The sequence below is a fragment of the Phycodurus eques genome, chromosome 4, assembly GCF_024500275.1.
Source record: "Phycodurus eques isolate BA_2022a chromosome 4, UOR_Pequ_1.1, whole genome shotgun sequence".
NCBI lineage: Eukaryota > Metazoa > Chordata > Actinopteri > Syngnathiformes > Syngnathidae > Phycodurus > Phycodurus eques.
This window is the reverse complement of record NC_084528.1, coordinates 12,463,331-12,479,522: the sequence shown is the minus strand read 5'-3', so window position 1 is coordinate 12,479,522 and position 16,192 is coordinate 12,463,331. Positions and strand designations below refer to the sequence as shown.

General features: G+C 40.6%; 1 protein-coding gene across 2 annotated transcripts in view; it reads right to left on the bottom strand.

The window, feature by feature from the left end:
- Positions 1–6,545: 6,545 nt before the first annotated feature.
- Positions 6,546–16,192, bottom strand: part of si:dkey-246i14.3 (ephrin A4) — a 47,499-nt gene continuing 37,852 nt past the window's right edge. Inside the window, exons 4-5 of one of the 2 annotated variants that reach the window (XM_061675582.1) lie at positions 11,073–11,099; positions 6,546–9,246 (exon numbers count right to left, since the gene is read on the bottom strand). In XM_061675582.1, the coding sequence (XP_061531566.1) occupies positions 9,149–9,246; positions 11,073–11,099 (125 nt within the window). In that variant the 3' untranslated portion in view covers positions 6,546–9,148. The remainder of the gene's footprint in view (positions 9,247–11,072; positions 11,100–16,192) is intronic. The other variant, XM_061675583.1, reaches the window with a different exon arrangement.

The following is a 16,192-nucleotide window of genomic DNA, read 5'->3' as shown; positions in this document are numbered from 1 at the left end:
GGCGTGACTGTGAGTGCGAATGGTTGTTTGTTTCTATGTGCCCTGCGATTGGCTGGCAACCAGTTCAGGGTGTACCCCGCCTCCTGCCCGATGACAGCTGGGATAGGCTCCAGCAGGCCCGCGACCCAAGTGAGGAGAAGCGGCTCAGAAAATGGATGGATGGATGTATATAATAAGAATTTACCTGAGCAAGCTTCTACATATGATCAGATACTGTCTTTGGTGTTCTACATAGTGAAGCAGCATGTGGTTCATTCCCATAAGGTTATTCCTGTTGGCCTTGTTCTCAGATCTAATAGGTTCCTCCTTTCCCCATGCTCCCCAATGTTAAGTTGTGTTTCAGCCTGCACCACAAACAAAGATGAAAAAATATCCCCCTTGGTGGAGGTAATAAATGCCAGTGTGACATCGGGTCATCATCCAGTGACTGTTGCCATGGTAACTGATGCACTGACAAACTCACAAGGGTGTTGTTGCCTGCTTTGTCTCAATGCTCCACACTCCTCAGTGTGACATTGGGGAAGTGGCTGCCTGCTGAGTGAAGACAGCGAGTAGTTGCAGACCTTGTTAGCCACCTGACATACATATTTTGCATTTCTACTCTGTACGGAACATAACCCATCCATCCATTTGCCGTACCGCTTATCATCGCAACGGTCGCGGGCGTGCTGGAGCCTATCCCAGCTATCTTCGGACGAGACCCTGAACTGGTCACCGGCCAATCGCAGGGCACATGGAAACAAACAACCATTTGCACTCACATTCACACCTATGGGCAATTTAGAGTCTTCAATCAACCTACCACGCATGTTTTTGGGATGTGGGAGGAAACCGGAGTGCCCGGAGAAAACCCACGCAGGCACGGGGAGAACATGTAAACTCCACACAGGCGGGGCCGGGATTTGAAACCCGGTCCTCAGAACTGTGAGGCAGATGTGCTAACCGGTCGGCCAACGTGCCGCCCTATTGAACACAAATTGTGAAAAAAACAAAAAGACAAAACAAGAACCACTGGATCCTGCGCGTTGGATCTTAAGGTGCATACACATGAACTTCACAACTCTGTATTAAATATCAAATTTGACTGTATTAAATGTAAATACTACACATTGGGGGAATAAAAACTAGTGGATCTCGTGGGTGCTACAGTATTTAGATTATTTATAATGAGGTTCATTGATACAGATTTTGAAATATTGCAGTTGAATCACTACTCTGTATTAAATATAAAATACAAATTGGGGGAAAATGCTGCTATTATGGTGGGTGATCAAGAATGAGGTGCACCCCAATAATGTTTTTAATGGCACATATTTACTCCGATTTATTAATCTATCAATTGAATCAATAATCTGTATCAAATATAACAATTGGGTCAAAATGCAAAGCTGATTATCTGCTGAGTGGTAAGGTGTACATCGTGAATTAAAATTTCAAAAAATGTTTATTTCTACACAATTTTGCCAGTGAGTCATAAATTGGTGGAAAAGTTAAAGCAACTGATCTGGTGGGTATCTAGGTGCACATTCTCCCAAAGGTTTAGTGCTCAACAATTTAGCCAGTGAATCAATAATCTGTATTAAATAGAAATGTACAAATGTTGAAAAAAAGAAAAGCCTCTTATTTGGTGAGTGCTCTCTAAATAAATTTGTGTGCGGAATGGATTTTTTAATGGCACCAGTTTATATATGCACATTCATTTTTGCAGTTGAATCAATAGTCTGTTTTCCATATAAAATACTCTGGATCTGCCAGGCTGGCAAAACACTTGCTCTCTGACCCATTTCTTAAAACTGTACCACATAATGTACTTTTAAATGTGACAAACTGAATATTACAGCATATCTTTGCTACATAGTGATAATGTGACACTTTTTCATGTTATAATCATGCGCAAAGAGCAAACTTAAGTGCTTTTAGTCCGAGTGCTACTACTGTTGAGAAGTTGCTCTTTTGGAATTCGAGTGCAGTGAACCAGCTCAGAATACAAGAAGTTAATCCTGAATTTTGAACACTCTAAAGGCATTTGGATGGTGTCTGTATAGTTGTAAACGCCCACACAGCTTTAGTCTTTTACTCTTGACTGCCTAAAGGGTCACATATTAAGCCTGCATCTCACCGTGTGTAGGACTGACACAATGCACGCAATATCTGTTAAGAAATGTCCAAAAAGTTAGACCACTTGCTGTATCTCACCACGACTCCTATTAGAAAACCGTGAAACGTCAAACACCTGACATCGCTGTGTTTGCTTGTCTCACCGCATTCTTGAAAGTGGAAGTTTATGCGATCAACAGTATGCAAAACGGACAAAAACGAAGCACTAAAACCCTAAAATGTTGCAATTAAAACACTCCCCCCCAAAGTGATAACATCGTGCAGAAATAACATGAATACAAAGTAAATGAAAAAATTCAGTAAAGAGTCAGTATATCTCACCCTCACACTTTGTCAAAGTAAACTGAGGTGCTGGCTATTTGAAATAACAAAACGAGTGATGACGAAAATAGCAGAGAATATGCGGACATATAAACCTTGGTTGTAGTGCTAATCATATGAAAGCGTCCACTGTGCAGAGGAGATATATTAACACAGGCTGGTGGGATAAACGTTTAACAAAAGAGTTGAAATCCTGTTAAAAGATTTCGGAAAGGAGTGTGTAATCCTTTTATTCATAAAAGGTCACTTCCTACGGCACCTTCCTTGTGTTCACCTTCCTTCAAACGATGTAAAGTACACGCTGTGCTCATGGCATGCTACACTCCTACCGTCAATTTACATGGCGTACAAAAAAAGTGGGCCTTTCTACTTACGAAACCAAACTTTCCAATTACAAAAGTTCAATCCAAAGGAAGAAATTGGCTTGATGGCAATGATATTGCAAGTAAAATGTTTTTTTTTCCCCCTCTAGTCTCTAGTTGTGATTAACAGCAGCAATGTGAGCTCGAATATCCAACGGAGGCCCAATTAAAAGAGAAGCGAGAGGACCCGCTGTGTGGAAATTTAATGCACTATAATTAGCGAGCAGGCTAGACAAGACTATCTGCAATCAAATGTGAAACTTTGGCACAAACGTCTAAACCACTTTTGGATCGTTTCGTTCATTCTGAAGCTTTAGATAGAAGATGGATTTGAGTACCTAAAGAAATGTCCCATGCCAGTAAATATTTGTCTGGAGGGGGGGCTGGGGGGGATTCAATGCCAGTTGTCGTGCTCCACAAGTGGGAAACCTCAATGGAATCTTAACAAAACAAAACAAAAACTAGAGAATGCAATTTCTGAGCTACGCAGCTTTTATCTTTTAATCACAACGCTCACCAAATAATGGAGAAAGAAGTAAAAGTGTTGGTCTGCTACCTTATGTGTGATATTCTGAAGACAGTTCTGGAACCTGTACAAATGTACCTACAATTTCTCTTTCAGTGAAATGTATATATATATATATATATATATATATGTCTATATACACACACACACACACCTCAGATGTGAACGTGGCAAGCCTTAATGTGCCGATTGAGTGGAGTATTTTGATGTTTGAATGGTTTGAACCGATGGAGAAAAATGGAAGGAAAAATAAAGAATTGTGCACGGTGTTGGATAATATAACGGAAGTGGGGGAAATAATTTGATGATCCCCTGGTGAATTTGTACAGTGACTCGCAAAAAAAAAATGAACAGTCTTTAACGTTTCTGATTTTATTATGGGAAGAGACAAAATATGTCGTAAAAACATCCATAAAACACATTAGAAAAGTTGTAAAATGTAGCATTTTATTGTGTATTAAGTATTTGAATTGAAGAATTGCCAGAATTGTGGCTCCACCAATCTACCCTAAAATAATACCCCTGATCTTTACTGCTCACATGTATAACGCATACCTGTTCTCGGCATCCACTATTAGTGATTAGTGAATGACATCTGAGTGAGACAAGAGCTGGTTCTTCTGGGAATGAGCGTCTGGGCGTGAGGTGTGGCCTGCAGCAGCTCCTTGTGAGTGTTCTCATTTTGGCGAGTTTTGGCACTCCTTGCCCACGTGCAAGGGCATTATAGTGCCTTAACTCATTCACTGCCATGCACGTTTATATTTGTCAACTGGAATCCAACCGTTTATTGCCACCAACAAATACGTCGTCAAGTATGTTTTTCAACGGTTAGGCATGGAAGAGGGTCTCGTCCAGCTTGTCTGTGAAATGCAGGTTTGAAAACCACTGTAATGACTTACAGATCCCTGTAGATGGCGGCGCTGCATTTGTTTATTTTTTAAAACAAATACATTATACATTTGAAGATAACTGCTCAAAATGTGCAAAGACTAAGAACTATGTAGTACTCAATTGTGGAGATACAGCATTAAACTGATTTTCACCATTTCAGTTTTGCTCATTGTTTTTGGGGGGGGACATGGCTAAAACCGGACCCTGCCCCGGCATTAGTTGCCCCTCCTCCACTAAAACAAGAACTTGAGTGCCTTTGTTTGCATCAGCGTAGTTACGATGGCAGGTAGCTTACTAGCTATGCCTTAAAATACATCTTCCCTTTGGATAGTCCGCTTGCGTGGCCACTTTAGAGCATCTCGTTGTCGGCCATGAGTGCGCATATGTCACGGAGTGAAGGCAGAAGAATGAGGGGGGTGGAATCCCAACTTGACAGCCAATGTGTGGACAGGGGCTTCGCACCAGCATGAGAGCCCCTCATAACGCCGTGGAAAAGCCCCACGATAATCCGGTGGGCTATATTCCAGCCGCCAGAGGCTTTGAATGATGTACTTTTGCAGCTCAAACATGTAGTTATGTATATGCATAAGATGCTAGATCAGTGGTTCTTAACTTTGTTAGAGTTACCGAATCATTCGTGCATTCACGGAACACTTTGCAATTGGAAAAACAAAAGATGGTTTATTCCAAATTCAAAACGGGTATTTTATTTGTGCACAAAATTAACCATGCATAAATTGCACTCAAAATTGGTGTTCATTAGAATATTTTTTGGGCTCTTTCAAATGTTCTGTATTGATAGCACACACTTTTGTATGGACAAAAACCATTAACCTCATGAAAATAGTTAGAGAAATGAGAAAGCTCATATTTAGTTTCAACGTACGCACATGCATTGTCTTTGATGTGAACGTTGCCCCCACCAATGTGGCCGACACATCGGCACATCACTTAGTTAGCTTCCACGGCGCGCTGTCATATCTAGTAAGGCTTTTATTCATGTCAGTGTGTTCCTGTTAGCGCCTTGAAATCACTTCGCCAACCCTTCTCCAAATAGATGACACCACAGCGACCCCTGTTCAACTCAAGGCGCAGCACCGTGACAGAAAGCGGCCATCTTGAGCAAAGCTACATGAAGTGCACATACATAAGGAGTGGGTCGATCGAAGGCGGACTGTGTCCTGTTTTTACAGCGGGACGGGCGCGCGCACGTTCTCGCCGAACCCCTGATCGAACCGGGGTTAACAACCTACGCGAAACGAAGTAGCATCCATTTTGATCCATCCATCCATTTGATTAACTGTTGAACCGGGCGTGGTTTACGTGCAATCAGTGTTTGCGAGCAGCGACAACAGCTTGATTTTTCAAGTGTTCGAATTCTCCTTTTATGCACTTGCCGATTATTTTAATCATTCAAATTTGGCAGGGTTGTTAACAACACTATTCTCTGTGGTGTGTCATATTCACATGACAGTTTTGTTTTTCCAGGGACTTTAAGTCTGACTCGAGTCAAGCCGTGTGATTTGAGTATCCCCCTCCGATAAATCGTATTAATACTATTATATACTATGTATTAATTGTAGATGTACAAGTGTTGCAGTTATCAGCACTTTTGGACGCACAGACGCCTACTACTGGTGAAAATGGAAACGGAACAGCGAATCTAGTAGCAGTGTTGTTGTCAAGGCCCCTTGGATTAAATGTGGATAACGTTACACACTTACCCCCCTTTTGTTTCTAATACTCACCCATTACTAATGTCAAGTCAAATAGAAACATGTGCTTTCGGACATCAAGGTCAAGAATCCGGAGCGGCCGACGTCGCGGCGGTGACAAACGTGTCATCGCAAGCCGTCATCAAGCATGAAATAGCAGCATTAGCCCCGTTAGCCAGGAAATTGCCTCTCTGCCTTTCGCCATATAAATGGAAATGCATTTACAGCTGATTTGGAGGCTCACTTCTACATTTACAACACAACATCTCCCAAGCGGAGTCCGGTGATAAATACAGTGACTTGTTTATTGGCAATAAAGCCGGAGGGTCCATTAATAAAAGGGAGTCTATTGGCTAGCCGAGGCTTATCAGACCAGGGCCGGCCTGTGGATAAAAGACTGTTGTGGCTCAATACCTTAGCAGCTTCCCCGCATTACAAGTGCCTTTTTGCACTGCAAGGTCACCCCGGGGCCTCAAACAATCGTCATTTCGGGCCTCTTGTATGCCCGACCGACTTAGACGCTAGATCGGATTAAAGACATTAATGACACGGACATTTACAACATTTATTTTGTCACCACATTTGACTGAAAGTAGTACAAAAACAGGCTCAAATTGCAGTTGTCTCTTCACAGAAGAAGCTACATTCTTCACTAAAATGTGAATGCCGAGGGAACATGACACCCACCCACACCCACACACACACAAAAGAACAAAATAACTAAGCTGTACATGATCACGATGTTCTATATGACAGAAATGATTGAAACAAAAAAAATATGTCAAAAGTTGCATTCATGGCAATTTACAGTATTTTGAAACACAAACGAACAAAAAAAACTAAGTGCCAACATTGCTGTTTCATAAAAATGAATTAAAGCCCAAGGCAATCAAATGTTCCAAATATTGAAAACAAAAAAAAAATACTATACATTTTTTTCCCCATTTAATTTGGAGAGTTGCATGCACACGATCATTTTTTTCTTTACACTTATTATAATTTAAACAAATGGCACTGGGTGACAAAAAAGGGTAAAAAAAAATAGAAAATTGAAATAAAACTATAACTCAAAATGATCAAATAATTTGCCTCACAAAACAACATTGCAGCAGAACACATTTGTACACCAAACCAGGAAAAAAAAAAAAAAAAAAAAAAAAGAATCTAACAGTTATCTACAATATAAAACACTGATTGTGCGCGAAGAAAGTGTTTTTCCCCCTCCCATACTTAAATAACAGAAAACAACGAAGGTAACACGACAACATTAAAACAGGTGCATTTTGGCGGGGCTTATTAACCACCTAAAATGAGTGGAGAGTTTGTGTATAAAAAGAAAAAAAAAAAAAAAAAAAAGCAAGGAAGTTAAAGGAGCATGTGTGCATATCATCTGCAGTGGTGTGCTTCAGTGGAGCGAGACGAGCCCAGTGTTGTGTTTACCCACAATTCCCTCTGGCGTGCGTTTGTCCTGTGATCCAAGGAGATGCGGTACGGCAGGATGCTCGATCAAACTGAACAAAGCAGCCCAAGGTCCATCTATTATTGTCATTATCAAACATCACCGTTGTAATCCAGTGTGTGGCCAACCCAGTCCAATTCCAGTACAACCAGTTAGATCCCAGTAGGGGGCGCAGCAGCCTTGCCTCATTATTCCCTAATAGCGCCTGTTCTCGAAACAATTTTACTGAACAAATCGATAAAGCTCGAGTGAACAAACACATTTAAGTGTCAAAAATAAAACTGTGGCACTTTGACAAACTGTCAAATAATGTGACTTTGCACTTAAGCCAATTAGATGTGTAAACGGGTAACTCATTGCTCTGTTACATCTTCTGACTCTTTTAATATTCTACGCCAATCCCTGACAGTGTCAATAGAAACTTCTCAATATTACCTCTGTAAATGGAAATGATCCAATTTCACTTCATTTGCCCCAAAATTGATTTCCGACAATGAACACATTTTTGCTTATCCGTCTATGCTAGCCACGTACAGTGACAGCAAGTGTACCGTGTGGTGTGGGAAATTATCCAATTTCACTTAATTGGTCCAAACATCATTTACGGCGACTAACATGCTCGTTCAGCTACGGCGGGGGTCACCAATATGGTCCTTGCGGGCACCAAGCTGCCCCCTGAGGACCACATGAGTAGCCACGGGTCAGTTCTAAGAATATCTGTCAGTCAGTCAGTCAATGTTAGAGTCTATTGTGCTATCTGAGGAACGTTGTAGAAGTGATCATTTCAAACTGTAAATACTTGCATAGATTTATAGAAATGTTGCATATTGATATCTGTTTCCTACCTTGTTATAAATTGTTTATAACTATTCAGAAATCATTAACATGATCAGCGTCTTCACACAGATGAATATCATGAATTATTATTATTAACAACAATTAAAGGTAGTTTGAGCAAATGTGTTATTTCAGAAGTGTGTATCAAACTGGGAGGCTTTTGCATCGTTGACCAAAAAAAATAGCTCTCAATTCCAGAAAGGTTGGTTAGCCCTGATCTACAGTATCTATGCCCGTAACATACCGCATAGTAACTTGCAGTGCCACAAAAAATGATCTAATTTCACTCAGCTGCTCTGAAATGTATTCATTGATGACAATTCATGTGTTTTTGTTCATAACGAATAATTCCCTTTGTTTAACCAAGTAAAGCAATTGAGAACAGTTTCTCATTTACAATGGTGACCTGGAGGCAATTTAGGGTTCAGTGTTTTGCTCAAGGACACATCGACAACGGACAGGTCATCCACTGAGCTTCGGTCAGTGGATGACCTGCTCTACCAACTGACCACAGACGCCCATCTATCTATGCCAGTGATGTACTGCATAATGGCAGGCAGAACAAATAAATGCTCTGGCACAACATGATAATTCACCCGTGTATCCACGTCTTGGGACATTTGTGTTCGGTGCTGTCAAACGTGTGCCTTGGCTCAATAAAGGTCGGGAAACGCGGCATTAGATTGTGTAGGTGTACCTAATGAAGGGGCCTGTGAGGGTTTAATATTAGAATGTGATTGGATGAGTGTGATTGGGACGGAGGGGAGGGGGTAAGTCCCTGAGTGTGTGTGTGTGGGGTTCACCGGGGTGTTTGTGTGTGTTCAATGACAACCGTCGTCTGCGGTCTCAATGCGTGGACGGCGAGGGTCACCGGCTGTGCTCGAGTGTCCCAATCACACTGGGAACAGGTGGGAGGAGGTCAGGTGGTCAGCAGGACGGCGAGGAGGCTGAGGAGGATGCAGAGGAGCGGAAGTGACGGCGTCCTCGACGGATAACCTCGACTGAGGGGTGAAGTCGCTGAGGAGACGCACAAACGACAGTGTCAGCTCGGTGTTAAAGTGGGGACGTGGAGTGTGGGGAACATTTCAAAAGTTTTCTTAAGGGTTGCAGTGCCTAGAGAAGGCACAAGACCTATGAGAGTTTGTGAGGCCCACCATGCATACTACATTAAATTTGCACATTTATTTTTTACAAGGGAGTTTTAGTGCCACACAGAAAGGGTGGAAAAATGAACATTTTGCAAAAAAAAGATTTTAGGCCACAATTTAAAGACCAAAGTCTTACTACTAAAACTGTAACGGATCAAGAATATACATGTAATATTACAAGAATGAAAAGTTGCATTTTCGCATCAAAATGTGGTATTGTTACAAGAAGAAAAAGTTAGAAAATTATGAGCAAAATTAAAACTCGAAAGAAAACAAAGTTGGAACATTAGGAGAAAGAGTATTAGGGCCACACTGTAAGGAAAACAGTGAAAACATATTTTTACAAGACTAAAATTTTATAATTTTGAAAATTTTTGTTAATGTTACAAGAATACACGTGTGTATCACGAGAATAAAAACCTTTGATGTTACTCAAGGGAAATTCAGAAATGGGTTAACCCATTTGAATGTTATGGAAAAAAAGGATTTGTTTAAAATATTACAATTATATTCACAGATAATGAATCTTGTAAAATAATGACCATTCTAATATAGTCTGATAATTGTATGCATTTTTTCCACAACTATTCCAACATGTTCTTTTTTTCCCCTCATCATGTTTCCAAGTGTGCCTTTTTTTTGTCATTCATAATTTCTTTCCATTGAAAACGTTACGACCTAATCGGTAAAGTTTTTTTTTTTTTGGGTTGTCATAATCCAATTGTATTCTTTAAAGTGTATGCTTCTTCCTCTGAGACTTCACTTTCTAAAATTGTATCTTGTAAGTCATGTCAATGTTTTTTTTCCCCTTTTAATTTTACACTTTTATTCTAGTTTTTTTTCTGTTGTAATACTACAACTAGATCTAAAAAAATATTGTCTTCTATTACAGCTAGTTTCTAAAATGCATGAATTTCTTGGGTAGTTTCCTGACATAATTTTCCTGTTTTTTTTCTGTCATTACTTATTCTTCCATTTTTTTCTTGCAATATGCCTATTTTGTAAAAATATGTATTTTCCCATCCATTCATCCACAAGGATTGTGGGCGTGCTGGAGCCTATCCCAGCTAACTCTGGGCGAGAGGCGGGGTACATCCCGAACTGGTCGCCAGCCAATCGCAGGGCACATACAAACAAACAACCATTCGCACTCACATTCACACCTACGGGCAATTTAGAGTCTCCAATCAACCTACGATGGATGATTTTGGGATGTGGGAGGAAACCGGAGTGCCCGGTGAACAAGCAAACTCCACACAGGTGGGGCCGGATTTGAACCCGGGTCCTCAGAACTGTGAGGCAGATGTGCTAACCAGTCACACGCCGTGCCTCCTGTGTATTTTTTTTAACAATAATTTCACTAAATTCTCATGAATTCATGCATTTTTCTGTTCCTCTCTCTCTCTTTATTCTCCAAAATGTCAAATTTTTCTTGTAGTCTTTGTAGCAAATGTTTTTCCCCCCTTTAAATATTACACTTTTATTCTTGGAAATATATGCCTTGCTTCTTGTAATTTTACAACTTGATTATTTTTTTTAAGTTTGTATTTTTTTTATATTATTACTATTTGGTTTTTATTTTCTGATATTATGACGACAAAAATACACTTAAAATGTTAATGTATTCTCTTAAATTGTCATTTTTCTTTTGGTTTTGCGATTCTCCGAGTGCTGAAAACTGGTGAAAAATCTCACCTTGAGTTTGTTTGGAGCCCTTGGAAGCTGTGAGAGTGGAAACGGAGAAGAGAATGAGAAAAACTTTCGAAAGAAGTTGCTGATTCATCATGTTTGCATGCTTAACCCTCTCCCAAAAAATGTAGTGTAGTTGGGAGAGGTAAAAACAGCAAGAGGCAGACAAATGGGCAAAGGGAGACATTTATCTTTTGTTAAATCCTTAAGCCATTCTCAGCAAATTCTCTTTAAGGTTGGGAATAATGGAGCAAGAAACAACAGGAAAAGGAGAAGTGTTATGGAAATTAGGGAGCGTTACAGTGATGGGGATTATATACAGAGACAGGATACAGGAAATGAAAAGGGAGGAGAAAAAAAAACAGGCGAAAATGCAAAATGACAGAGCGAGACCAAGAAGTGGACAGAGCTTGAAAGCGCGAACGAGGGCGGAAGAAAAGAAGTTTAGGAAGGTCAGACAGAGAAAAGGGGACGGAATCTGGGAAGGAGAGCGGCAGGATGGACGACAGAGTCTGGCCGACGCTTTGTCAGCAGGGGGTGTGCTAAAAGGAACAAATAAAATAAAAATGGAAGGATGCTGTTGGAAACAGTTAAAATACTTTCGTGTCGTCCTGAGAGGACACACGGACACGGCAGAACAACACACGCACGCGTGCAAAATGTCCCCACAAACGCACATTCAACGTTGGGATAGCAACGGATGTGCTGCACGAACAGTGAAAAACCTTGTGGAGCGGCCAACAAAAACAAGCGCCCACATACAAGGGATGTAAAGGGTAGTGACACACAAACATACAAAGACACGAACACAAGCGCACGAAGTTAGAATTTTATGGGTGGTTCCACAAAACAGCGAAAGACAAGAGCGGTGCTACACAGACAGAAATACAAGATCGCACACGAACGAACACACACACATTTTTCTTGTGTGGATCAGTTAAAAAAAAAAAAAAAAAAAAAAAAAAAAAAAAGGTCAACACACAAAAGAGTAGGCTAGGACAAGGGTGGTGCCACACAAACACAGAAAGACAAGAACACACCCATTGCAGTGTGTACTGCATCAATGTTTTTACGATTCCCCCCCCACAAAATAAATAAATAAATAAATCACCACCTGTCCTTGCCCCCCGGCGTCTGAGCTGATGAGGCCAAGTCACGTGTTGTGTTTCTTCATTAAATGGACGACGTCTGTGTTCTTTATGGGTGTGACACCTGCAAGCATCGTCTGTCGCTCAAAATTACTCTGGTGATTGTCTACAACTAACGGCCATCTTGGGGCTAACGAGGCATTAAATAGCATGCTGGGACTTGGCCTGGTGCACAGTGTGTGTGCGGGGGCGTGTGTGTCTGAGATAAATCAAAGAAGAAAGAAGGAATTTAAAAAAATTCTCCTGTTGTGGTGTTTTATTGAAATCCTCCATTGTTCTAGTATGCTTCGAAAATATTTTGGGTTGTTTCACTCCTTGATTAATGATTATATTCGTTGTGGTGCCCCAAAAATATAAATAGAATAACCATCTGCTAAGTTGGAAAAAGTCAAAGCAATAAAAGTTCAAAATTAAACTGGTTTATAAAAATAAAATAAAATAACAGCAACAGCCATTCAGTGAAGGTAATGATAGTAAGACAACAAAGAATGAATTAAAATAATGAATAAATACACAAGCATATCGCAATTCGGGGCATCACTATGAATCAATAAATATAAAAGGATTTATAATTTAGAAAAGGTTACTAAAGTTAAAAGTCAAGATTAATGCAACACACATTACGAATAGGCAGTAGAACCATGTGATTTAGTCTAGCCAATCATAGGGAGGAAAAGAAAATCATTAAAAATAGTTCATAAGACAAACTGTTATCAAAATTAGTACCATGAAATGTCGTGAGAAAAAGCAAAACATTAATAAGGTAAATTGATGAAAAAAGAAATAAATACTCATAATATTGGTATTATCTAAGTATTACATTTTTTTACACCGTTCGCATAAATACAGAAATATGAAAAATACTGAAATAAATGCAAAAATAAAAGCTTGATGATAAAAACAAATTTAGAGAATTATAATAAAATGTTTTCATTATAATACACAGGTGGAGAAATTAATATAAAATGTCTACAATGATTTAGTGTGGTTAAAATTAAAAAGTCTTTCAATGAGTGTCACATAACATGGTTAAACATTTGGATGCAGAAATTACAGAGAAGAATTATAACAATTATATATCTATTTTACAGTTAATTATAAATTCAGCTTTCCAAAAAATTTTCAAGTCAAACTGTTTTTGCACGTGTGCGACACCACATGGTGTGTGCTGCAAATCAGTGAATAAAATGCCTCGCTTTGACTTGTGTGTGTGTGAGAGACACGTGTGTTGTGACCCGACTTTGTGCACACACACACAAAAAAAAAAAAGAAAAAAGAAAAAAAAAAAAAAAAAAAGCAGCACTTGCTCACAATAGCGGTGGCGTCGAGCCTCGCCACAAAATGGCGACCGTGGCGTCTCTGCTGCTTTTTCCGCACTGCAGTCTGCAGCACCACCGTGGCTAAACGTGCGCACGTGTGGAAAAAGCCACACTGTTCCACCATTGCAGCTATGACGATGCCGCCATTTTAAAAACACAGCAGCTAATGCTAACTGACGACGCTTCGCGCTCCTTTAATAAAGATAATTCTAAAGAAATCGATCAATTCACGAAACAGGTGTGAAAGAGAAGTTTGAGTGTTGGGTTTGGAGATTTAGCAAAGATGGGTTGGTACGTGTGTGTGTGTGTGTGTGTGTGTGTGTGCGTGCGTGTGTTTCCAGTTCACAGGGTCCAAAGGTATTCGGGCATGATTGGAGGAGGGAGGTTTGTAAGGAAGGCAGCAACATTGCCCTGCCAAAAACACTCCATAGTGAAAAAGATGGGGCTCACAGCGGGAGAATGACAGGAAAAGAAGGGAGAAGATTGGGAAAGAGAAAAGGAATCAATTAGAGCGAAAGGGAAGTTGGTCCTTAATGGCTTCTCACAGTAGGACGGCGACTAAACAAAACAGGAGTTTCTGGGGGAGAAGTCGATGCTGAAAGAAGAAGGTGAGCGAGGACGAAGGAGTGTGCCTCTTTTGGGAGGGTTGTTGTCTGATACAACACAGGCTCAAGCAACTTCTCTGGCTTCAATCGTGCCAGTGGTGATGGGGTGGGAAGCTAGACACTCCACCACGACTATGGCAGAAACTGCATGGAAGTGGATTTCTTCAGATCTGAATAGATCCTGACTATTTGAGCCGGACGCCATCAAAATATGCAAATGCATCAAATCCACCTGAACAATACACTCATGCTCAATCTGAACTATAGTCACAGGAGCATGTACTGCACCACCAAAGATGACACAGTCACGGAAATTTCATTTATATTTGCATGCATATAAACAAGTATGAAAAATCCCTTTTTGGTGTTGTGACAAAGAAATCTGAGCACCCCCCCCCCCAAAAAAAAAACAAACCTGTGACCGGGAGGTAACCAGGGGGCTCCACAGTTTCCAAATAATCAAATTGGACTTTTCATTTGGTGGACAATGACATGTCTTTATTTCGGAATAGTAACAATTTGATTCATTCGTTACCGTCAATGCGAACAACGAACGAGGATTTAAAAAGAGAGTCCGAGCCCTATAACGATACAGTATATAGAGCTAGATATATGGAGACCTCTAGAAAGTGTTTTAGAACAATATAGAGTGATAGAGAGATAGATATACAGAAGAGATGATTAGAGAGAGGTCACTGATGGTGTAGTGGTACACTCGTCTGACTTTGGTGCAGGCAGCGTGGGTTCAGTTCCCACTCAGTGACGGTGTGAATGTGAGTGCGAATGGTTGTCCGTGTCTATATGTGCCCTGCGACTGACTGGCGACCAGTTCAGGGTGTAGTCCGCCTTTCGCCCGAAGTCAGCTGGGATAGGCTCCAGCGTCCCGCGACCCTAACCAGGATAAGCGGTGTTGAAAATTGATGAAAAATGGATGATTAGAGAGATAGCTAAATATATACAGAGATAGAGAAAGAGTAACAAGACACCTTATTCAACCCGTGACAAAATGAAATGTATAAGAATTGAGTTTTGCTGAATGCACAGTTTAGCACAGGCAGACAGTGTCAGCTTCCGATGAGCAGTTCAGTGACGATGTTGATACGGTGGTAGGCAGTATGTGCCCTTGGACCACATAACACAGTGTAGCAGTGTACAAAGTCTGCGTGTTAAAATGCTTTTAATGGAAGCAGTTATGGAGCTTTTTGTGATGGCGCAGCCGTATACCTGATTCAATAAAACAAATAATTTGTTGGGGCTTATTAACTTAACTAATACATAGCGGCCTCGTGCCTATGACTGAATAACAAGTTCAACGAGCCTTGATTAGGATTGTTCAAATTAAAGCATCACCTGTAAAGTTAATGAAATGTTTAACGATAGCGACAGTTTGACCTTGTGTTCCTTTGTTTTTTTGCATGTAAAAATTATATCACAAGTTTGGCTATACTTTCTCATGCTACTAAATGAGAAGCTGTCTCCACACTTTTGACTGGTCCTGTACATATTCAGCACATTTGGGATTTTAACCTCCAGCCTTGAAAACCTTGAAATATACCTGGAGATTACTCTTGGTACTGGAGGATGGAGGCAATTAACATCACACACACGTCGCCATTAAGAAACTTTTGCATCGCTCCTGCCCACTGCGTTGTGTGTTTTTGGGTTAAATTAAGTCCATAAACACACGTGTGCACACTGGAGAGAACATAGAGGGGCTGTTGCTGAGCGACCTTGGAACAATGTGACCGTGGCCGCCCTTCAAAAGAGCGTGTGCGTGCGCGTGTGTGAGATGATTGCCCACAACAGAGCATCCCTGCATGGAATTGTCTGTTAATCATGGGAAAAATGCATTTCAGGGGAGATGGAGGACAAGTGCTTCTGTTACTGTGGGTCACACACATACACACACACACACACACACACACACACACACACACACAAGCCAAAAACACAAACACCAACAAGTGTTTGAGCTGGGAGCATCACCACAGAACCAAATGAACATCTAGACAGCCTCCGACTTGCTCCTGCATCTTTTTGCACTCCTCGATCTC